At 35.7% G+C, this 25080-nt stretch overlaps 1 protein-coding gene across 1 annotated transcript in view; it reads left to right on the top strand.

Moving 5' to 3' along the window:
* The window catches only part of HHIP (hedgehog interacting protein), a 71411-nt gene that overhangs the window by 42686 nt on the left and 3645 nt on the right, over positions 1–25080 (top strand). Inside the window, exons 5-12 of the mRNA XM_085313202.1 lie at positions 6476–6627; positions 7058–7231; positions 8651–8794; positions 9688–9809; positions 11896–12019; positions 12735–12865; positions 13469–13550; positions 24514–24662. Of these exons, the coding sequence (XP_085169328.1) occupies positions 6476–6627; positions 7058–7231; positions 8651–8794; positions 9688–9809; positions 11896–12019; positions 12735–12865; positions 13469–13550; positions 24514–24662 (1078 nt within the window). The remainder of the gene's footprint in view (positions 1–6475; positions 6628–7057; positions 7232–8650; positions 8795–9687; positions 9810–11895; positions 12020–12734; positions 12866–13468; positions 13551–24513; positions 24663–25080) is intronic.

The raw sequence follows: 25080 nt of genomic DNA, 5'->3' as shown, positions 1-25080 counted from the left end.
TTTTTGCCTTCCCTTAGTGGCCTCCGCTGGTGAACCACTCACTGAATTGCCGATGGAATGTAAAGCTTCCTAGAAAATAAATCCAGCTGGGGACAGAGGTGGAATCACCACCTGTGTTCCCAGAGGATAAATCCTGCTTAGAGCTCAAGAGGCCTCTGTGGTATAGGAAAGTGTGTAATTCACACCTTCTTGAGCCAGCTTTACTGAATGCAATAATCATCTGGTCTTTATTTGAATCTCCCTCTTCCGGGACTGATTTCCACTGTCTTCTGTTATTCCAATTCTCCTGAAGTAGTACAGTACATAAAGTTTCTCAGTCCAGATGCAGACCTCACATGGGCTCACGGCCACCTCCTTGCAAGCACACTCGCAGTTGTATATCACTCTGCCCGAAACCTCTCAATTATTGGTTGGCTCTTGGCAGTCTCCAAGCTTTTAGCTGCTTCCAACCAGTAACTGGCAGAGCTGTCAAAGCAGGAGTCCTGCCACACTGGACGAGTGTGAAGGCGGCAGGCTGTGGGTTTGTGTTGGGTTGGTATCTGCATTTATAAGTGTCACAAACTTTCTTTAGGATATGGGAAGAAAGAGTTACATTATCAGGGGACAAGGATTGTCATTTGGATTAAACTAAAGACTTGCCCAGCAGAACAGCGAAATCTGGAGTTGAGGCATTAAAAAATGAGTACGGAGGACTAGGACTAGACGTGAAAGGTCCTGCATTTAGTTACTGGTATCTTCAGTGGACTATGAAGGTAAGGAAAACAAAGAACAAATTCTAAAGKGATCAAGGCTGTGTGAAAATTTTGTGTTTGCCGCAACTGAAGTGARAAGAAAAACACACCTGATTTTTAGATTTTAGTGCTATTTTTAAATCTTAAACCATTTTATTATACTTTTTTTAAGCTATAGCCCCTCCAGACTTCTTTGTTTGCTGGAAAACCAATATATCTATAATTCCAACAGATATGTACTCTGACTTTTCTAAGCTCGCAGAAAAGTCCCACTCAAAATCCATGCAGAGCTTTTCATACGAATCCTCTTTTTAATGCCTTTTAGTAGGTCTAACTTTTGGATCCATTGGTTACTAAAGGATTGAGACTTCATTACTTGATTGGAGAGTTGTCCTCTAAAAATTTCACTGCAGGCATCAGAGCAGACAACTTCATTTTTGTGAAAGATTCATTTTGGCCATCAGTGACTTTCAGCTAAATCCTGCCTGTACATAACTGAACCTCTAACTTCAGTAGGATTTGTCCTTAAATTCAAAGTAGAAAATATAGCCCTCTAAGTATTTTTTCCTACTTAAATCTAATTGTAAAACATAGCTGTGTTTACAGTTATTTTTCGGTGAGGTATTAAAATAATGTATTGCCAAAATCAGTAAAAAATAGTGAATATTTAAAAATTAAACCCTTAGATAACTGCAAAGCCCATTATAAAAGAAAAGAAAATGAAGCTTTGCAACACAACAGGAAAAAGGAAATGCTTGGAGATAGGGTCTAGTATGTATACCACACTGAGTCATGACATCAGTGCAATTATTTTTCTCTAAGGTAAACGTCTTATGTTACAAATCCTTCCCTTGCCAGAGGCCTCAGGCTCCACAGATGTTCAGATAGCGAACGCCTTGAGTTTTCAGCACCCAAGAGGTCTATAGGAGCACTATCCCTACACCATACCTACAGCCCAATCATTTCTGGTTTTCTCATTCTGTGTCTGTTGCCCCCTTCCACCTGTCTGAGGGAAATCCTCCTTACGTTTCTCAAGCTGGTTGATACAGCTCTGAAAGGCAAGGTGTGCCCTTGCCGCAGACATTTTGCTGGCTTGCTATAATTAAATTTCCATTCTGCACTGGGGCCACATTTTCAAAACATGTTGATTATCCAAACATCTGCCTCTGAAAAAAATATCTGACACTGATCTTCAGCCCTATAGTAAGATCCAGTAAAGGAAGGTTCAAATGAGCAGAGATTCTTTTGGGATCTCATTAGCAGTCTTTATTTGCAGAGTTCATATGTGACTGCCCGATAAGAGTTTTTGGACGTTCCACAACCCTTTCTCCCACATCTTTCACAAATAAAGCTCCTTAAGATCCAACACATGGTGAGGCATATTAGTCACAGGACTTAATACATGGGAAACAAATGAAATTAAGGTAATATCATCTGAATAAATTACCCAGTATTTGTTGTATAATCATACATAAAACAAATGATGTAAATATATTAGCTTAGAATTAGTATTTTATGTAAAAATGACTTTTGAATATATATATTTTAAGCACAACCCCTTTTTAAAAAGTTGGTACTCATTGTCAACATAAAAGTGGGTCAGTCCAAACTAAAAAACTGTTGAACACAAATACCACTATTGTATATATAGACTGAATTGTGAAATCAGTTTTAAAGGAAAACTCTGAATCTCTGTTACCTATATTGTTTGATATTAAGCTACATAAAGTAATGAAAATAAATGGGCATTTCCACTTTTGTTTACAAAAATGCATTACTATTAAAGTTATATAATTAAGGGTCATGCTTAAAATATGACCTATTATAAATGAAATAATGATAATCTTACCAGTTAAAGCAGCCTCATGGTACACTATATTTGTGATAGGAAATAATATATATATTAAAGTAAGGAAATGGCAGCAACTCTTGGTATCACTGCTGCGTGTGTGTTTCTGTATTATACATATAAAGTAAATACCAGCAATATATCAGAATGCAATGTATGTATTGAACATAGACTCCAGCTCTAAGGACTGAAAATAGGGCTGAAAATTATATGAAATTATGACCTTTCTGTAAAAATCCAGTGTTTTTGTGTGCAACAATTATTCCCCTAAGTGTTGTTCACAATACAGAGTAGATAATGTTTTGCAGTTATTGAAGATTTTTACTATCATTAATATATTAGAATAAAAATTCAAATGCAAAAAGATGCAATGCAAAAATTTCATATTAAAATATGGAGTCAAATTTACATACCAAATATATTTCATTTGAGAGCACTTATTGGTAAAATAGATATTTAGGACTGGCATAATGTACCTAACCAACAATAGAATGGAATGGAATGGAATAGAATAGAATAGAAACATTTTATGTTAAACGCATTCAACTAACCTTTATTTAGCCTTGTACTGATTTAAGATAATAAAGATGCAGTTCTGACTAAAATATTTTCATGCTTGTGTTCCTAAATTAGATCAAATTGTTTTTTAAAGTAATGTTTTTCCTTTTACAGAGCTCCTCAGCTGAAGCCAATAGTCTAGCACAAGGAAAATCAGTTCTTAAACAAGTGTAGTATTGGTGCAAAATGTGCAGTCACCGTGGCTAGAGGATAACGTATTCCAGCTATAAGGCTGCCTAGTCACAGACACCAAGTGTGCGAGCCTCCAGGTTTAGTCACGATAGAGATTTCACTTTGACCCCAGTCCACAGCGTATTTAGGTAACTAATACTTATTTCAACCAGCCTTCATCCTTCATTCACTGTGTTCAACAGACACTCCAATAGGATAAGAACATACATTTCATTCTTCTCATCCTTCCTTACATGACAGACAAATGTTATTGGTTATTGCTTCAARTAAGTGTAGCGCAGAATCTCATGCAAAAACTAGTGTATGTCATCTACAGTTTGTTGGTGCAGGTTTCATCTAAGGAGCAACTTAGAAAGAAAAGGATGTCAAGCTATTAAGCCGCCAAAACAGATATGGATATTGGATATGTGGTATAATTCTAAAGAACTACAACAAAGAGGGTGAAGTCTAGGGTGCTGTTTTCAAACTAGATATCAAAAGTCCACTGAGGAAATTAGAAGTGAGGATTATTGTATAAGAGAAAATCTGAAATTTGGAAATTGAAGAATATATTATTATTCAGTGTGACAGTATCAAAATGAATGCTCCTAAGGGATTTGGCTGGGTAATCTCTCAATTTACCTCACAACATAAGAGGCATAACACTCCAGAAAACTATACACTTTCTTGTATAATGGAGATCATTTCAAAAGCTATGGAAATTACAGCAGTGGTTACATTGGAAACAATAAGTTTGCCTATTATTGAAGGAGATGAAAATAAACATTAGCAATTGTTGCCCAAAATCAGAAGATATAAATATTAAAAAAAAGAGAGAGAGAGCGCTAGATTTCTAATTGAATATAAGTCAGCTAATGGCTTGACGCTGCACTATTTCAGCATCTTGGAGGGATGGTTCCAAAGATTTTACTGAAAGCAACAATAAATTGACTTTTTAGAGGATGGTGAGTCCAGATCACTTTGGAAAACAGAAGGCAACATGATGTTTCAGGAAGCAATAGACACATTCTACATATAAAGAAAGTAATATACTGTAATCTGAAAGAATCATGCAAAACCAGCAATTAGTAGAAATACTGGCCTGATCCTATAAATGCAACGTGCCATACTTATTACCTCAGAGCTCCCATGTTTCAGTTGTTTGTCACATTCCTGCTTCACGTGTACTTCATTAAAAGCTCTTAATTTAGTTTTTACCTGCTTGCTCTTAACAACAACTTCACTTGCACACTGAAATGACAGTGCTCCCGTGGCATAAACTGCTAAATCAGATCTTCAGCTTAGCACAGAACGATCTCCTCTAACCAATACTTTCAGTAGCTCACCTTGAAAGGCAGGCTTAGTGTGACTCACGGACATGCCTGGGCCTCCAAAGGGCTGAACTCACCTCTCAGAAGAAATAGGACTGTCTTTGTCTGGGCACAACAGGGAGAATCATTCATCAGGGATCTCCGAAATATTCCTTACTGTTCCCAAAGCAACTGATTTGCCGCCACTTGCTTCAGACTGTATCAGAGTAACTCGGTCAAAACTCTCGGAAAGTCACACGGTATCTACAAACAGTTTAGACTCAGCTGTACAGTTATTTTTGGCTCGTAAAGGAGAAGGAGACAGATTACCGGTCCCTTCATCCATGATGACTGCAACTGATCTGGCCTCAAATCCTTCAAAATTATCCTCACTTGATAACCCCCCAAACTAAATGCTTCTAGCAAACAAATTAGCAAATTTTAGCTGCCTCTGAGCGAGGAGGATCCAGATTCCGTTGTACAAACCTCTCTGTACTGAACTCTCTTGACCTATTTACATCTCCATTTCTGAATCAGCTTTCCCTTTGGATGGGGTGATTAAAACGGAAGTATGGCAATCAACCTGCATTAAAATAAATTAAAGCTGTGCACTTCCTCAATTAAGCCTTTTTGTGGGATATTTTTCAACAGTAAGACAGGCCCATCCGTCATTCTGAATTGCAAATACATTTAAAAAGCTTCATTCCCTCTTAYACTTTAAAACTTCATAACTAGTTACCATGGGTGTAGCTAGAGCAGCAAAATGTTTCGGGTGCAGCTGGAGTCCTTGAATCGGGTGCAGCAACAGAGTCACTGGTTTTGAAAGCTTGGCAAATCCTGAGTTAAACTCCAAAACAGCGATCAGTTGGTGGCTAATCACATACGTTAAGTGAATGTGAATTGTTAATTATTTGTTTATTTCTGTGCCTCAACTTCTCTCCTCTGTCTTACCTCAAGAGCAACAAATGAATCTAAGCTATATTCGTAATTTATACAATGCAACTATATTTATATAAATACAATTTTAACCATGATAATATTACACATATTTTTAGAAGCCAAAGGAGAAAATTGCCTTCTATTTAAGTACAGAGGGTATTTGCATTGTCACAGTACATTATATGGATTTGATGCTTAACATATAACTGTACTAATCTTTGAGGCGAACATAAAAATAAAAGAAAGTTGTTTGGAGATTTTTCTATTTTTAYTTAAAAAATAACAAAAACCTTTCCACTGAAGGGCCACATGTAAAACCATGGTTTCTCTGCAGAGAGACCGAGGATGCTTATTACCTACAGTACACTAACTATGACGAACAGACCACCATAGTTGTGACAACTGATGTTGCTGCCTCCAGGGTAAAACAAAGGTTTACGTATTACACAAGCAATTTAACTGTTTTCTAAACATATTGCCAAGACAGTGGGAGTTGGCAGCCAGCACTGTGTTTTAGGTTTTGGATACTTGGATTAGAAGTGACTGCTGATTATAGACCTTTTTATTTGTCTTCTACGAATTACAAGCAACCTAGTAACCCAGCAAAGAATTCTTCACAGCACTTAAACTTGTCTTCATGGCTTCCCAAAGATTACATACACAAATCACTCCACAAAAGTGGTGTACGAGACTTGTGCATAGATAACTACACAAGACAATTGTCTTGTTCTAACTCTTAGAGAGTTCCCCAAAGTGAAATGTTTTATAATCCTTTTTGTGCAGTAGTCAGGAAAGAAATAAAAGAGTTTGGGCAAAGATTATCCACAAGAAAGAAACTTGCTTTTTGGGTTCCAGCTGAAACACAATAAAGAACATAATTAACTTCACAATTCTTTGTGTTTTTCATTTGACTGCAGGGAGGAGATGAAAGAGGACTGTTAAGCCTTGCATTCCATCCCAATTACAAGAAAAATGGAAAGCTGTATGTGTCTTATACCACCAACCAAGAACGGTGGGCTATTGGACCTCATGACCACATCCTTAGGGTCGTAGAATACACAGTATCCAGGTACCATTAGAAGTCTAAAATTCACAACTCCTGTATTTATCACCAGCCTTCTTTATTTTAGCATATATTATTTCAAAAATGAATCATCATTCATTACTTGAATATTGCAGAAAAATTATTTTTGATTTTATTTCAAATATTACTTTTGGAACACCAGTAAGTACACGTTTTTATTCCTTTTAAGATTTTTTTATTATTATTATGTCATTTTTAATTATACCTATTTTCTACTTCTTGTGTATAGGCTGCAAAATATTGTTTTGCAAATGCTGGGAAATTGAAATTTCTCAGAAATTAAATTTTGAAAATTTTCTACCAAATTACAATAGCCATGCCTTAAAGTTGTTCGCTTGAGTGAACAGCTCAAGCTATTTTTAGAACATAAAAAATGACAGTGAGCTGAAAAACTTTTCATATCTTTATATTGCAGGAAAAATCCACACCAAGTTGATATGAGAACAGCAAGAGTGTTTTTGGAAGTAGCAGAACTACATCGAAAACACCTAGGAGGACAGCTTCTGTTTGGCCCAGATGGTTTCTTATACATTTTTCTTGGCGATGGCATGATCACACTAGATGATATGGAGGAGATGGATGGTTTAAGGTACAAAAACTACCAATGTATAGACGACTTCTGTCAGCTTTTGCACAATTCTTGGGGTCAGAATCAAAAATAATTAGCAGTTGTTAGCACGAATCTTCCTCACCTTTCCTATACTACATAACCTCACTATCTTCAGTGCCTGAGTTTAGCAAACTGCTATTTTCAGAACACTCTTACACTTGAAATATATCTCCTGTAGTTGTGTGTTATCAAACCACCTAAATATTGGAATCCTCCTCAGTAGATGCAATTCTATTTAAACATAGATTCAACTTCTCTCTCCAAATATTTTTCGATGAACAAGACATCATCAAGCATATGTGCTAAAAATGTGTCTGAGGACACACASAGAGWCAATAATAACTCTGTATCACTCAGRAAAATGTCTAGAGAACGTACGAAGCAGTCTCATTCTGGTTCTGCTCATACAGTTTTGTCAGCTGGCTTTGGCCCTCTGTTTCATTATGCGATGTTCGCATTGGCCCAACATTTGTTTTAATTTAGAGAAAGTGCTATATYGAGCCTTTACAGACCTAAAAGTAGTTGCTATGCTCAGAGTCCTCTTTGGCTCAGCAGAATGGCAGGTGCTCCTGCCCTTTGCAACAATGATATATTTAACGCCAAAACCAAAGAGTAATTCTAATACTTTATTTTAAATCAATAAGGGAAGGGGACTGAATTAATGAAGAAGAAAAGACAAAYGAATCAGTTTGAAGAATCAATTTAAATATTTTGTCCATTCATGTTTCTAAAAAGAGTTTTGATGCTCTTCCACGAAATAGGGAACTCCTCTTCCCTATATTCTTACTTCCTTTCCCTTCCTCCATCACTGACATGAAAGTAAAGCACAACGTTTTACTCTCTCCTGTTTCATGTAAGAAGAAAGTTCTGATTCTTCAATGAAAATACAAACATTCCATTCAATCAATAATATTACTTCGGGTCTTCTTTTTTTTTTAAAAAAAAAAAAAATGTACAGTTAACCTTTGGAACATACTGTCACTAGAAATCATGGAATTCAAGCACAGAATTGAAAATATTACTAAATTTACACTTTAGGTAAATATACAGTAAGCATATTCAGAGTTAATCTAGAGGAGACACWGTGCAAAAGGGATAATCACCTTATGTTTGAAGGCATAAAACAACAATGAGGTACAGAAAGGAACTCTCTGATTAATAAGTTGCTTCACAGAGGAATGATGAGAGGAATTCAAGTATACATCTAACAGGGCAACATACTGGCCTAAATGAATCTTTGATAGGTTCTGCTACAATTCTTAGGACAGGCCTAGCATAAGAGTAATCTAGATGTGATTATTCAGTAAAGTAGGACATTCCTTTTGCTAGTTCACAGTAGTATTAAATGGACTAAATATGCTTTTAAAAAGCAATTATTTTATCCTCCAACTTTCTCAGTGATTTTACAGGTTCTGTTTTACGCCTTGATGTAAACACTGATCTGTGCAATGTCCCTTATTCCATACCACGGAGCAACCCACATTTTAATAGCACAAACCAACCTCCTGAAATTTTTGCACACGGACTCCACAATCCAGGCCGGTAAGTAAGCTACAGTTACACTCCGTTACTCTGCAGCAGATACTGTTTTCAACCAGAAATACTTTGCAGTCTGGCAACAAGATTTTAATAATAAAAGCACCAATGAACTTTTTAAACTTTCATTCCCCGACCTCCACACATATTTCACAGTTAGAAATAAACGGACATTGGCAAAGGAGAAGGAGATGAGAATGCACAACTACTAAAAGTCAAACCTGAAATGACAAAAAAAAAAAAGTTCTGAATTTTTAATGGAAGATAAAACAATTAGCATTATGAAGAAGAGAACTTAAAGCGCAGAGTTGGTAAGAAATAGCTGAGAATGAGAATCTGCGAAGTTAAAGCAGCAGAATCTTGATGGAGGAAAAAAGGCTTGTTGAAAACAAATGAGAACATCTGGTGAAATCTAAACAATAACAAGCAGAAGAGAAACACTAGCTGAACAACACATAGTCCGGCAAATTAGGTGGGTGGTAGTACTGAAGTGACATTTAAAGTCATGTTTTGGAAAAATTCAGAAATTCAAGGCGTTCAGATAAGGACTTGAATCTTTGTCTCTTTTGCAATCCAAAATTTCTCACCATCTAGGTCAGCTCATTTAACACTGCTCATTTCAGGTGTTACTGAGCAGAGTACATTTTACCACTAGGAACAGAATTTTACTCCACGTGTTATAAAAAAGGGTGCAGGGAAAGGAAAAGTATATAAACTCATGTAAAAGAAATCGAGACACTTTTCAGATGTCTGGGCACAGTATGAAATAGGTCCCTCAAATGAGCAGGAACCACAAAGAAACAATAATTCATCAAAATGTCATGCTTCACACTATTAATAGAGAATTACACTTCATGAGCTCATATCTCACAGACTTTCTTATTCTTTTTGTTGCATAGCTGTGCTGTGGACCGCCACCCAACAGATGTAAACATCAATTTAACTATACTTTGCTCAGATTCAAATGCAAAGAACAGATCTTCAGCAAGAATCTTACAAATAATAAAGGGTAAAGACTATGGTAAGTCCTAAGTAGGGTAAAGCTACTGTGAACAAGAGGTTTCTATGCCCATGGACAAATAAATGGAAAGCACAAAGCAATACATAAAGGACTATACAGACAAGATAGATAACTTACTGCATAGGCAAGATAGGCAGCCTACAAAAGATGGAACTTCTAAAAAATATGATACCAGCAGATAAAAGATGCAAGATAAAAAAAATTTTTAAATGACTGAACTTTGTTCTTGTTGGTGTATTATATCATGTAAATAAGATTTACATGATATACAAGAAATTTGATATACAAGAACTTTGTATACAAGAAACATGATTTACAAGAAATACATGTTTCTACTCTGTCAAAGATCTCACTGTTTGTTGTTGTATGTGATGGCTCATAAAGAAAAGATTTGGGAAAATAGGAAGTGATGGGAATGTATTCTTAGTCATTCACAAATAATCTTTTAAGATACAGAATGTAAGCCTCATATAATGTGCCTTCTATTAATGGAAAAAATGAGATAAACAACAACTGACCAAAACCAAACAGGGAAATGACTGAACTCTGTTTAAATGTTACTAAAAATGATCAACTTAGAAAAATGCACTACGCTACTAGTTCATAATAATAGACTAGTTTAGATTGCAATAGGATAAATATACTTAATTAGGAATTTATGCATTCTATGTACACTGAATCAGTATRACTGTCACTCATCATTTTTAATGTATCCTTAATGTTTAATTCTAATGGTCACTAAGATTACTTGCTATTTCAGGCAAGCCAGGTGACAGCTACTCAGAGCTATCATCTGCCTTGGCTGAACATTTAACAGCTTCTAAACTGGTGATGTTAAAATATGGTAAATTTTAASGTGTGTAAAGGAATCAAGAAGTTACCTATTTCCTGAAACATCACATTTTCAGTTTTTTTTCACATCCCCAGTCTTCTCCCACCTGTACTGTACTTGAAAGCAAAGCAGCCGTGCTGCCTAGTATAATAGTCCTAATGTGTAATGCAATTGTTCTACTTTAGTTATTGCATGCATTTTCTGTGTGCATTTTATGGAAGCCAAACCAAAGAATAATATTTGGTAAACCACTGTTCCAATGGAATTTTGACTGCATCTTTATTGCAGAGTAAACTACAATATTGTGTCTATCCAAAACAGCTCGCCAATATTAATACTAGGCTGTGGGTCAAATGGTTGRATAAAAAGAGCTCATCATCTTTTTCTCCCTCATATTATTTCAACTCTTACTCTTGTAAAATAATCTGGGAGATTTTATCAAGGACTTGCAGATAGAAATCCAACGAAAAATATTCCTATAAAACAAAAAGATCTATTGGCTGTGGCTTTGATCTAAAATTATGTAGTTAGGATCTTAATTCGAGCCTGTTTTTACTCTAAGCAGTATTTTGAWTGCATAAATAGGACCATTTACATTGACACATCCTTGAGATTATTTGATATGACTAAAAGGTGCAGTGTAAGAGTGTAAAGAGTGTAAGAACCATCAACTACAACAGCAGCCTAGATGTTTTTACCACAGGAAGCTACAGCCAGTAGTGATAGTGTTTTATGGTACATAACACACATAGTGTGTTTAAAAAGTGATTTTCAAAAGGGTTTTTAAAGCATTAAAGTGCTTGGAAAACAAGTTCTGCTGAAAATTAGTGGAACTTGTGCCCTTAGATATTGAAAGGACTTTTCACTGAAAGTGGTTTTATTGCAATAATAAAGTTAAAGAGATCTATTCTATAGACTGGGTTGACACATAAAAGTTAATTGCAGTAATCTCATCAACTCCAGTTAACGTAGGACCTAATGCTTATACAGTTTTATACTCCTAGCTTGTGCATGTGSAAGAAGATAATTATAGCCTTCCCGTACGACATATCTAGACCCTAAYTGATTGTTTCACAAACAATCTTTATTGTAGTTTTCTGAGTTTCTTAATGCTTTGTTTTCAGCTATGCTTCTTGAATTTCGGGGAATGTTTGAATAGAATTAAACTCTTATCTTGAAGTAATAACATTTTCATAAATGTGAATCGAAATACAAAATTGCATATGATCTAATGCTATGGTAGTTCCTTTCCAGAAAGTGAGCCTTCACTTTTAGAATTCAAACCATTCAGCAGCGGATCACTGGTTGGCGGATTTGTCTACCGAGGCTGCCAGTCTGAAAGGCTCTACGGAAGTTATGTATTTGGAGATCGTAATGGGTAGGTATCTTTTAATCTCAGTCTTAAAAATCTGTAAAATCTGTATTTAGTTATCCTGTATAAGAGCTATAGCAAGCTGTATTTAGTTTTCTGTATAATAGAATACCAATGGTCTTGCACATTATGTCACTTTGACAGCTTAGCGCTGTGACTACACRGATTAAGCTCTAGATTTGGCAATGAAGTAGCATGGCATTCCAATGAATAGTAACACATGTGTAACATATTCCTTCCTTGGAAGGAAGAGACCAAGACACTAACATCAAGGCTCACTTAAGATTTTGGTTCTGCCATCACTTAGATATATTATATATATTATAATTGGAATATATGTTAATAAGGGAAATGTTTGCCAAACCGGGGTCTCGCTGAGGAAAGATACTGAAACCTTTCTGAGTTTTATGGAAACATCACTGATGGAGCAAAACACATGCTTTTCAAGAGAACAGACATTGTTTTCCCATGCCAAATAGCTCAGTATTCACAGATGGCTATATATAGGATAGCCTGAACCCAATTTGGCAGTGTTTGAGTGGCAGGAAGGGAAATGCTGTAAGCATCTGAAAAACACAATGCAGGAAATTGTAACATGATGAACCACATAGATGTATCTATGAAGATACTTGCTGTAAGTGTTTACTTATTTATCTGGATGGTGAAAATTCCCTATTCAAAATGAAATGTAACAATTTGCTTTATGTGTTTTTGAATACAGAAATTTTTTAACACTGCAACAGAGTCCTGTGACCAAACAGTGGCAAGAAAAACCCCTCTGTCTTGGCAACAGTGGTTCATGTAGAGGTTTCTTTTCAGGCCCCGTCTTGGGATTTGGTGAAGATGAGTCAGGTAAATGRAAAAAAAAAATGTTACTAAATTCTAAATCTTAAAAGTATTGCCTGCTAAACTCTTCAAAGTTTTAGTAAATGTTTAAAAAGAAAAAAATCTACAGACTATCTTTCCTTTGCCAAAGCTGTCTATATTGTTGTCTTATCCAACCATTACCATCTATGCAAGAAGAAATGAGAAAAGAAAGGGTTGCTGGAAAGGGCAAATGTCCTTACTCTTGCTCACATCCCATTAACTGTGTCACTCACTATGACACAACCTGTCATATACCTGCTTTTATTCACAACATCATGGGTGTAATGGGCAAAGACACGGTATGAGCAGATGGATCCCACTCTTCCTGTTTTCTCAAATTTTATATATTTTTATCAGTTTGATATAGTATGAAATGAAAATTGTTCATGATAAATTCTCTTTCATATTTTTAGCATCAAAGTACTTCTTTAAATTTTCAAATAGAAATTATTCTATTGTATTCTTCTGTGGTGTTTTTAAGATTTTTCAATTCATCTTGCAAATAGAGCTGGATAACAATAATCATCACTTATGTGTTTGTTRTCTTTGAAAAGGAGAACTAATCTATTGCATCGGTTTCCTTAACAGGTGAGATATACATATTATCAAGCAGTAAAAGTRTGACACAGACTCACAATGGAAAACTCTACAAGATCATTGACCCCAAAAGGTAAGCACTGCATTACTCACTAAGATCAGTCTTTCCTTCCACAGGTTAAAAAGCAAAAGATGAAAGTAGTTCTTTCCATGTAGCTTTACTTGTGTGATAGTTGAATTAAAAAAGAAGGGAAATTCTCAATGCAGGAGGCTTTGTAAATGCAAAGGTACTATCAGCAGCAAGTGGTACAGATACTTTAAAAATAATTACTCAGTGTCAGAACAAGGTGTAGCCTGCATTAACTTCCTAAAACTCTTAATCTTTGACATGATTCTAAATGCTGCCCCCTTTCCCACCTACAATGACATTCTTTACATGTTTTTAATTGAAGTTTAGACATCTTTAAAGTAGAACCATATGGATCAGTACAGGTGATTTGGGTAGTTCAGAAGCGGAATGACTTGTAGAAGTCATTCTACAGAAGTCATTGCAGAGGCTATACAGTATCTATTGCAGGCAGTACAGTGGGAATCCCCAGCGCTTCTGCTGCCTTAAATGCCACTGCGATGTGACAACTCACAAATGAAGCTGGTTCAGAAGGCTGGTACTAGCTGACAGTGCCTGCCCTGTRTAGGGTACCCAACAGCTTCTACAGACATCAATTTGACAGCTTTAGCTAATGGACAAGCCATCCTGGGTCAATTCCAGTCTGACAATTTCAGTTTTTCCATAAGCTCTGAGCACAAACTCACTCCTTCCCACAAACCAAGAAGAATACAGAGACCTGAACCTCAGTGGGTGGGAACCGTCACTGCTTGCTAGCTTTCAAGATTCTTTTGCACTGCTCCATTTACCTGTCTTTCTCATGGGAGGTTTGGAGCACAAGGAGCGAATCCAAGGAAGGAAATCTTCCACCCTTGAACCGTGTGCCAAAAATACACTAAATTCTTTAACAATTCCTAAAAATCAGCAGCTATTTCCAAAAGGTTTATGAATTTCACCCAAATGTTTGAGATATAATCATYTTTAAGTTCTTTGCAAGGCAGGTACAGCTGAAAAAATAGGGAATCTGGAAAGACCGCASAAAGCCAGTCCCCTACACAGCTAAGTGCCTCCAGAAGCAATAAGAAAAGGTGACTAACAGATGCTCACATTAGCAGGAGAAACACCATTTTCTTCATGATGGATCCTGCTGCTCTATCAGACCAAGCCTGTAAAGCTACTTCATCCATTCTGCAAAAGCATCAGCAATTAACACAAAACGAAAGGGGCAAGAGAAACTAAATCAGTTGTATTAATTACTTTGACCCCATCATCCTCTACAAAAGCAATCTAAGAATTCCTTTCTGCCTACTCATGCAACATCTACTTCRGCATGCTTCCCCACGAGCCTCAGAGTTAGGCTTCCATTTTTGGATTTGCTGTTGACTGTTTAAGAGAGTAATTTATTTTCTTGTCAGACTTTAAATTCAAAAAATTGTTATTGAGACAACATGTGAATGCAATAATAAACTCATGAAATTGGAAGCATGCTGTACTATTAGTTACAGTAAAGTTTCAGTGATTTATAATTATACTACCCAGACCTACAGCAATTAATTCGGAAGCAGATGTTACTACAGGTTACTGCAGTCTGTCAGTCAAGGTTCTTATGTGTGTTTTATTTATGTTTTCTGGTATTAAAAACATTTTTGTAGAACAAAACTTGCCATTCTTATTTGGATTGTTTAGTCTGTTGGTGTATGGGTTTAAGTGAATTTTACACCTTAAATCCACTATTAGTATCTAATTACATGGGGCTGCCTTGTTTGACCTTGGCTTTTTGTTCTTGTTACCTCTTCCAGTAGGGTGGTCTTCAGCTGACATACCTGAAAGGCCAGACCCCCCATTGCTGCGCTCACGGTTGGCTGTTTTCGTGTATGGAAAAGGGTCAAGACTGTGTTTGGTTATTGGTGAAAGTAACCAGAAAACTATAGAATTCTTTTTGTAAATTGGCACACATTTGAAATTAAACAGACTGTGGCAAAGGGATATACTTTTCCATAATATGTTTTAGAAACATAGGATAATTTTCATTCAGGCAACATTTTGAGTTTTGTTTGGTTTTTCAATCTCACACCATTGCTGTTTTTTAGCAGAACGATACTCAGTTACTTGCACACAAGAGCACTGCCGCTCTATTTACCATTCCATGCTAATTTCACATTATGTATGTCAACAGTTTAAAAATTCCGTGGCTTTGGCAAATGCTCATGTAAAGCTTTATTTACAAAACATTATTTGTTATCACATACTAATATTTTTTGCATACAAATATTTTGTCACTCCTTTTAGTGTCTTCCCCATGGTAGAGGCCTTACAAATCCATCAAAAAAGGTATAAAATCTAGCAGAGTGAGCTTTACAGAACACAAAATAAAGTGGCTATAGGTGGACGGTGAGCATCAGATATAAATAAAGTCATCAAGGTATTGATTTGTCACAGCTTAGAAATTCACTGGCTACTAACAAAGCTTGGTGATGAGTGGACACAGGCAGACTAATCTGTTTGCAGAGTCAACCTTGCATGCATGGTGCGGTGTAAAAGGAGACAGTTATGATTCCTTGTGGCAACCCCTTGCTGGAAATYAATGACTTAATTCAAAAAACAATATTTTTCTGATAGTGGTAATTGTTAAACTGCTGCAAGTTTATGAAATTACTCTTTTATCCCAAATAATACATTTTACATGGAGACGCAGGATTTTGTTTCTTTTGATCTTTGTAGGAAACTACTGCATAATCAAACTTGTTCTCAAAAATATTTGTGGCCATGAGTTCCTTGTCTCAAATACAGCTTAAGAAAAGAAACCTACTACCTGGATATTGACAAAGGTAGAAAAAAATTCAAAAAAAATGGGGTTGTTAAAACTTTAGAAGATCAGAGGATGATGGTAACCAGAGAACCTTTTGATGAACCTTCAACAGTCAGTAATGGGACTAAAAAAATCTTTCATATGTAATAAAAATGACGTGTTAAACTGAGGTGGTATCAGGACAAATGGATAAATATGATCAACACTGAGGATCTGAATCCCTCCATCTCCAAGACAAGTTTGAATCATAGAATCCAAGGTACCAGAGGAAACTTTTCTTCAGTTCCTCACTCCTCTAACTTGTTTCCTAACACTTCGTTTCCTAAGTAGAGTCTCTCATCATGAATACACATTTCAATAACCCTTCACTGCCTAACAAGGTTGTTGTAAGGATACATTAGTACTTGGGACTTCTCAGAAAATGAAGTGATGAATCCCATAGAAAAATTAAAAACAGAATTTAAAAATTAAATACGTGACGTGAGGTACTGCAAAATACACATATATTGCCTATTACCCAAGCAGAGATGAGTGGGGAGTATCACAGCTAACAGYATATTTAACTTTCAGAAAATCTGGGAAATCTTAAGAGTTACAAACTCAATAGAACAGCATTAGGTCAGTTAGTTAAAAGAGCAGGCAAAAGAAAAATCTACTAAGTTAAATTGCACATCTGAAAATACATCCGTTCTTTGAGAGATATCAAAAAGTGTAATGTATAATATAATGAGAGGGAAAGTACTTTCAAGCATGATAAACTAATCAGGAAATAGAGGATAAAAGAGAAAAGACATGTATTTTTCAACTAAAWCGTAGTGTTAGTGGGATGTCCTAAAGACCAGAGCAAAAACTAGCATTTTAAAATAGTCTTTGTGACTCATATATTTTCTTCTCGTATATTTTTTTCTCTCTCTGTTTCTACAAATATATACCGCTATCAATTACAAGTACATTCATATGCACAYAGAAAAATGGTAAATAGTGATACAGAAACTGTATAAGCTCAAATTAAAATAACCAAGAGAATAGGAGACATACCTGCTAGAATAGAAAAGCAGTGCTTTTGTAGTAAAGTAAGAGGAGAAAATTCACTGTTGTCRGTGTTAAAAAATGCATATTTAAACAATAAATATCTGTTGATAGGTTCATATCAACTGTAACTTAAACATTATTACAAGCCCTTCTATGAAAGCCATGTTTCAAAACATGTGCTTGTAATTGATACAAGAAGTAAAGTRAAAAAATAAACTTTTGAAGGTGGCAGAACAATCATAATGTGGCTTTGTAACGCTTATTTAGGAATGCTTATGTTATTTTTATTTCTCAGCAAGTTATAGATAAAATGAAAGAGATTCAAAAGTGTAAGATTATGCAAAGGACTTCCATTTAAAAGATGAGAATATAACCATATTGCCCAGAAAAGGTTAAAGGAGGATAGGACTGCACTGCTATGTTCTCTGTGAAGCTTTAAGCATTTGTCGCTGTCTGAACCGTGATTCCAAATCCAATGAATCTGAGATACTGTATTCGGAACCAGTACGCCTCACTGTGACTGGCAGTTAACTTCTACAGTAGAGAGGAGAGCTTAATTAAATGACCTTGCATATGTCAGAAGAATAAATAATCCCTCCTCTTCCCCGTATGCATAACACTTCATAGATCTGAATTTCAGTATGTTTTGTATCAATGGCCAGAATAGCTGCTTTCAGCTGGAGTGAAACTTGAACTTGATTCAAACCATCTCACTCCTCTTTCATGCCCCTCTAAAGTACGTAATTCCTCTTATCATCCTTTCTGTCACCACCTTCTGGGATTTCCACTGTCAGAGAGTATTTCCAAAAAGATTCAACCTTAGGGCACTGCATCTAGGTTATTTCTCATTTTTACCTTCTTCAGGCTCTTTTCAAGAGCCTTGGTGATTTTTAGAATGACAACCAAGAGTCTGACAGGAAGGTATAAGAATAGTATTTATGAAAGTATAACCGCCTTGAAGACTTCAGTTCCAGTGGGAATGGAAACTCAGAAATATACGCCGTTAGACTAAACTGCATAACAATATTCAGTGCTGACGTGTTATAGATACATTCTGAAGCTACTACTTACAATTGTCCACAGACTGAGTCATTTTTGTTGGTGAATGCTCTCACCAGCTCAGGTGGGCCATATTTCTTTCTTTCTGCTCAGAAAGTTGCTATCCCTTAAGTCATTTCAGGGAACGAAAAGCCAGAATTAATGTCTAATTATGTTTAGTTTAGCCTTAGCATGCAAAATTCTTATCTCATTTACCTACCCACATGCAGTTACTATTCCCATAAGAGACGCTAAAGAGAAATTAGAGCTTTTTGTGAATACCAGTCTAGAGAGTTTCACTTTACAGAAGTACTTCACAAAACCCCCTTTGTAACCACGATGGAAAAACCTGCGGATTTTTTTAATCACATCACAGCTCACTGGCTGTAAAAGTTCTTGGTTTTGTTTTTGTTTTTCATTTGCTTAGTCTTTCTAGCATTGGCTATTACAGCGTTCTCACTTTTTATCACTTTATAAGGAAAAAACAGCTCAGTTGATCTTTTGCTTATTTTCTGGAGCCTGCAGGAAGCCTCTGCCACCCTAAAGAAAGTCATACATAATAGAGCAGCTTTAGCGCAGTAAGCCAGTCTTTCCCAATTCATCAGTCAAAGTGTTATGCAAGTGGCCCCCTAAATTGATAAATTCCCACAGTGCCTGTTGACCCAGCTGCCAAGTGCTCATGCAGCAGGTGTTGTTTTCATGACCACCCTGACAGTAATACAAACTGTTTAGCAGTTGCATTGACCTCTTAGCTATTAACATTGATACAGGCTTCACTAGGGACTAGTTTTCAAACATGACAGAATTTCTGAAGACTAGAGGTCATGAACAAGTATACCATATAAGAATGAATTTGATATGCTGCTGAGTTTAAATCTTAAAAGCTGTGAGTTTTTTCCACATTATTCCCATGTAGTAAATCTGGAGACAAGTAACGAGCTTTTGGCATTTCTCCCAGGACTAAAGGTATACTTTTTAATTTTAGAAACTGTACCTGAAGAGATGCTATATTTATTCTGTGACAAGCAGTAAATTACAGTGACACAATTTTTTTTTTCTTAAAATTTTCCCTTTTACAGYAGAAAAAAAGTAACACACATATTGTGGTTGTGTACTTAAGCATCATTTTAATACTGAATATCTTGTATGCAGTTAATTGAAGTATAATACTCTTTCCATGTATTTTGTGTTACAATCAATCAGGATTTCTGTGGCCATGTCCCTTGCTTGAATTTGAACATTTATACGAATTTTGCATGTTTCTTTTTTCCACTTTAGCAGGAAAGTATATATTTTTAATATTGCATCACAGGCATGATGAGAGGAATTCTGTGTTCTGTTCAGTACCATTATATTACTGCTGAATTCAACCCTCCATTTGCATTGATTTATGTATGTCTGAGTAACAGGCCAGTGCATACAGCAACTAATCACTCTGTGCATTTAGCGGAACTGTGGAAAGATGTACTAAAGATGGCATGAAATGCTAAGAAGCTATAAGATAAATTTTGATCTATTAAAGCATGTCTTATTTTGGTATGCCTTAACTCATCTTAACTAACAGTAGACCCTACTTTTCAATACCAACTATAGTAATGCAGTAAAAATTATTTTACACATTGTAGAGTCAAGAAACCTCCGCTTACTGAGCATGTCGGTGCAGGGACCAGGAAGGGCCCCAACCCTCAATACAACTTTTACTCCACGTTCCATACATCTAGAGTTGTCACACAGTCCCATGAAGGCATGTTTTAACAAGCAAGATATACTGTACTGTACTGTATATATGAACAGCTCTTTAAGATAACTAGAATTGTACAGACCATATAAATAGTCATTATCAGCTGCATTTTCGGCTGACTTACTGCAGGCCAAATATCACTTACTGTAAGAGTAATCAAGCTGTGCCCCTGAGAGTTTTATAGTTTGAGGAAGACAAGTAAAAATTTTCTCTGGCCTGTGGTGTGGCTACATCTATTCCCCTCCATTTCTCATATCAAGAGACACAGTGAAGCACCAGTTATATAAACACACTCATACACTTGTCTAAGTGGTGGAAAGATCAAGTCTCAACAGTCAGTTTCAAGACTTACTTTGTCTTGGTGAGATTCAGTTCAAGCGCTTACTCTGAGCCTGAAAATTTCCACTCCTTAAAGCCCTAAGAATGCAAAATAAAGTGTCTGAGGCAGGGACTTTTTCCTGTTATGTGTCTGTGCCACAACAGCATTCAAATCCTGAGAAAGAAGTGCATCTTCTCCCATAATACCAATTGGGAAAACCAGGGTTTTTTTCATACACTAAAAGGATTCTGCTGCAGCTGCATTTGTATTACTCTTGTCCTAAGGCACTCTGCCAACCAGAATTTTTTCCATCTTTGTTTCTACTCCACCCCACCATTAATAAATATCATCCGAGGCTGAGGAGTGCAATTTATTGATTGATGGTAGAATAAAAGACAAGGTTATATTCACAGGTACCAAGAGCTTTAGGACACTTTAAATCATAAAAGAGACCAGACCAAAGGGTGGATGAAAAAAAGTATGATTTCTTTCTCCCTACTTAAATGCTAATAAAAAAGAACCTAACATTCCAGCACTATCATAGAAAATTAGTATACATCTTTTAAGAAAAATAAATCAGTATCTTTACAAATAATGTATTTATGTGACTTGTGAGGTCATTCTTTGCTAAAGATATGCCCCTGGAACTCTCTTCCAAGAGATGCTCCAGATGAGAAAAAGAGAAGACTCTCATTTAAATTAACTTGAAAGAAATGGACTTTAATGGAGACAGTCTATCTGTGACGATAGCATGTTGCTTCCTATGCAGATGGTTATAAAGAAATCAAGTCAAGTTGAAGTCTTACCGTTGTAGAGCTAGGAATTAGAACACGTATCTTTTTACTTTAAATCTGAACAGGTCTCCTACGCAAATCACTGAGGCAGCAATTCTGGGATTTCACATATCATTTTGTGGAACGTTTCAAAACATTGCCTGTGAATCTCACACACAGTTTGTAAATCTACGAACTTACCTAACCCAATCACATCCAATGCATTCATTACTATAGAAACTGAATTCCTTAGAGCTTCAAAAAATAATGCATTATATTTAACAGACAGCTGTGGAAATAGGTAAACACAAAAACTGAAAGGGTTTCTCATGTGATACGTGAAAGGTGTCAAAACATGTTTCAAAGCCCCTAAATAATACAGSAGCTTAAGTATGATTCTCAGAAGTGCTTTTGAAATCACAACTTGGTGCCACACCGAAAGATGCACCTTCGCATTCTTTCTATCCTTAACATCATTGGGGAACCAATTCTTCTGAATGGATGTTTAAAAAGTCATGTTAGCAATCAAGACTGAGAAGGGAAATTGTTAGGGTGAAACAAAGCTGTGGTCCTGTAATTGGCTCTGTTTCAAAGAAAAATCCAAGTAAATCTGTAATTTAGCATGAACAAACTGCATGTCAGAATGAGGGAAAAAATGCAAGCTGAGTCAGCTAGGGTCTTCTCTGACATTAGGTATGAATGTTTATCTTTCTTATAAATTTTTACCCTATCAAATATTACTTTGAATCACCCCATTGTGCATAGAAATATCTTTTAAAAATCCTACTAGAACATGCGCTTCACTGCTACCTTAGAAGGCATGGGTTCAACTAGTTAATTTTATTCTCTTGAGTTTAATTCTTTGCTTCAATATTCTGTCTTCTGATGTTAAAATGGGAGATAGAAAAGAATGCCTCATTTTCCTCCTTTTTTTCCTGCCATTGTTTTCCATACCTCCATCATACTCCTTCTTTCTCATACTCCAAAGCCTGTCCAAATCTTTTCTTTTTCTCCACACAGGAATATCTATCTAGAATTTTAACAACTTCCATTTTGATAGGGTAATCAGTGTACAAGTTGCTATTCCATCTATTTACATAGAACTAGGGTTTTAATATTGATGTCAGTATAATAAGAAACGTTATTTTCTGTTCTAGTCTTACTACATCACAAAATTTTGTTCTGTTTTGTTTGGATTCTAGCTGGACCCTTAGCCAAGTTTTAAGCAAGCTCTCCATGAAACTATTACAATTTTTTTTTCCTGAAAATTTCATACTTGGGAAAATATGGCAGTAGTTCAAATTATTTCCTTGAAAATGAATTATTTTGTATTTGTCATTAATTAATTAAATTTGCCATCATACTCCTGTTCAATTACTGTTTAGATCTCTTGGCAATTTCTGATCTGCTTGTCTCAAGTTATTCTTGTACAATTAAACCCACCCCAGAGACAAACTATGGTACCTGCAGTGGGTACCTGTAGCCTTGTGGGACCCCTATCAGTCTCTAGCTGCAAAATGTAAAGAGCAAATAAAATCAATAGTCAGTACGGCGAAATGCAGCTGAATTAAAATATATATAAAAATATCTTAAAGTTGCATCTACAGTTAAGGCAGAAAACACTACAGTTATTTCTTTGTTAAGGAAAATAACACTGTGCTTTGTAAATAAAAATATCTACTGGAATTCCAAAATATTTTGTAGGGATTGACATAAAAATTGCATTATATAAGACCTGACACCATAAAATCCCCCGATACAGTATCAGAAGTATACTTTCTGCTAGTTCAACTTGAATTTCCTTCAGGTACACTAGTCCCTTAAATAAGCACCCAAATATAATTCCAAATATGATTTCACAAAAGAACAGAAATTAAAAATCTGCAATGTCAAAATAAATTTGTAGACAGAGGCAAAATCATTATGTATGTCACAGTACATGACATAAAACTAGCTATTCAGATTATTATTTCCAGGATACAATTGGAAATACAAAAGTCAGTTAGAAAAGCCAAAAGGCACAAGCAAAAAATATCATTAGATTCTGCACTGAATTATTCATGCTCTCTGAAGAAAAGCCATACATTCAGTAGAATTTAGCATGTCTATAGTGTGTTCTTAAATAAACAAAACATGAGAAAAGAAATGCTGCAATTTTAAGTTTTCAGGACAAACACGGAATATCGCATGCCACAATAGGAGAATATTTAGGTCAAACGATTAAAAATCGAAGATGTTTTACTTTATACATTTTATGTGTACATATGCACACATATTTACTGAGAAAAAGTCTCRCAAATTGGAGAATTCCCCACAAAAGGATATTAGTAAAACTCACTACTTTGACTCCAGTATATTTGGGATTTTTCCTCCACCCATCTTTCAAAAATATCAGAGCATAGTATTCAATTCCTTCATTTTTTAATTTTAACATTTCCAAATGGCAAGGAGAGAAGAAAAACTCTGCAGTTTGGCTGGAGTTAAATAATTCCATTCTCTGATGGACAAATGAGAAAATGAAGTCTAGAACCAAGGAGTTCTTTCTCGCAGAGAATATCATTTTTCATTCAGGTCCAGTGCTTAGTTCACTTAACTTTGCCATGGAAGCAAGACAGCTTTTCAAGTTTATTAAAATCTACTTAGGGTCTAGCTGGATGAAATTACCCTCTTGAGCTCCATCATAAATCTTTTCATAGGCAATTCAGTCCTTGAGCTCTGGAGATATCTACTGTCTGTGATACGCTCTTCAGCACGCTATTTTTGCCAGCTTCAACCTTTAAGAAGTCTGAGGGCCTATTATTTAACCTTGCAGAAGACCTCCAAAGGCAGTTATAGGAAAGAATAGTAGGTTGTACTGTATTTTTCTGTAACGTAACATGCCATCTCTATTTTCTGGTGGTTTTGAGAAAATAACAATCCTAGAATAGAGATTTTTCCCACTGATACCACAAAAGAGAATCAGGCAGGGTTTTAATAAAAAAAAATAGTTTGCATTCTATGTTCATTGTCAGTGTCCTTCTAAATATAAGAAAATGCATGTGCTATGTGATAAAGTATTTAAAAAAATTTTTGAAAGCATTTGTATAACTCTCATATTAAAAGAGATGTGGGTTTTCTTATTGTATCCATACACTTTCCATGCAATGCTGTACACATTCCTACAGCATCCACTTTAAATAGCTTTAATAATAACGAGTGAAAATTCCAACTTCGTATTTCATGTGTGAAGGCAGTTTTCTCTTTTTAATGATATGTTTGGTTCATATATTTTTATACAGACCTTTAGTCCCCGAAGAATGCAAAAGAACGGCTCAGTCYGCACAGACACTGACATCCGAATGCTCGAGGCACTGTCGGAATGGGCACTGCACTCCCACAGGAAAATGCTGCTGTAATCAAGGCTGGGAAGGAGAGTTCTGCAGAACTGGTTCGTATATAGATTCAAGGCAACAAGTGATAAAAGCAATGACATGTCATAAGCTTACCTTTAATAATCTGTGGAAAGAAATTCTCAGTATGTGTCATTGACCATTATTATTAAAACACCATAAAAGAGATACTGATCCTACAAGTAGTGGGTGCAGAATTTAGATGAGTAAAATAAATGACCTTTAAAAACAATGTATCTATTGCAAGGTGAACCGTTACAGAATGCAGTTAATAGCAGAAGTATAGCAACAGACAATAGCGCTCACTTTTATCGCCTATATTGTAAAATAAAAAGAAATGCAAGCAATACTTATTTAGTGTCCATACATTCAGCTTGCTTGTGCAATGTCATTATTTTCTGTGTCTGATAGGAGTACCTGGTTAAGAAAGATTATTAAATCAGACCTACATTTTTT

This window comes from Rhea americana, unplaced genomic scaffold (genome assembly GCF_003343005.1).
Source record: "Rhea americana isolate MKP2758 unplaced genomic scaffold, rheAme1 scaffold_38, whole genome shotgun sequence".
Taxonomy (NCBI): domain Eukaryota; kingdom Metazoa; phylum Chordata; class Aves; order Rheiformes; family Rheidae; genus Rhea; species Rhea americana.
This window is presented reverse-complemented; position numbering and strand designations above follow the sequence as displayed.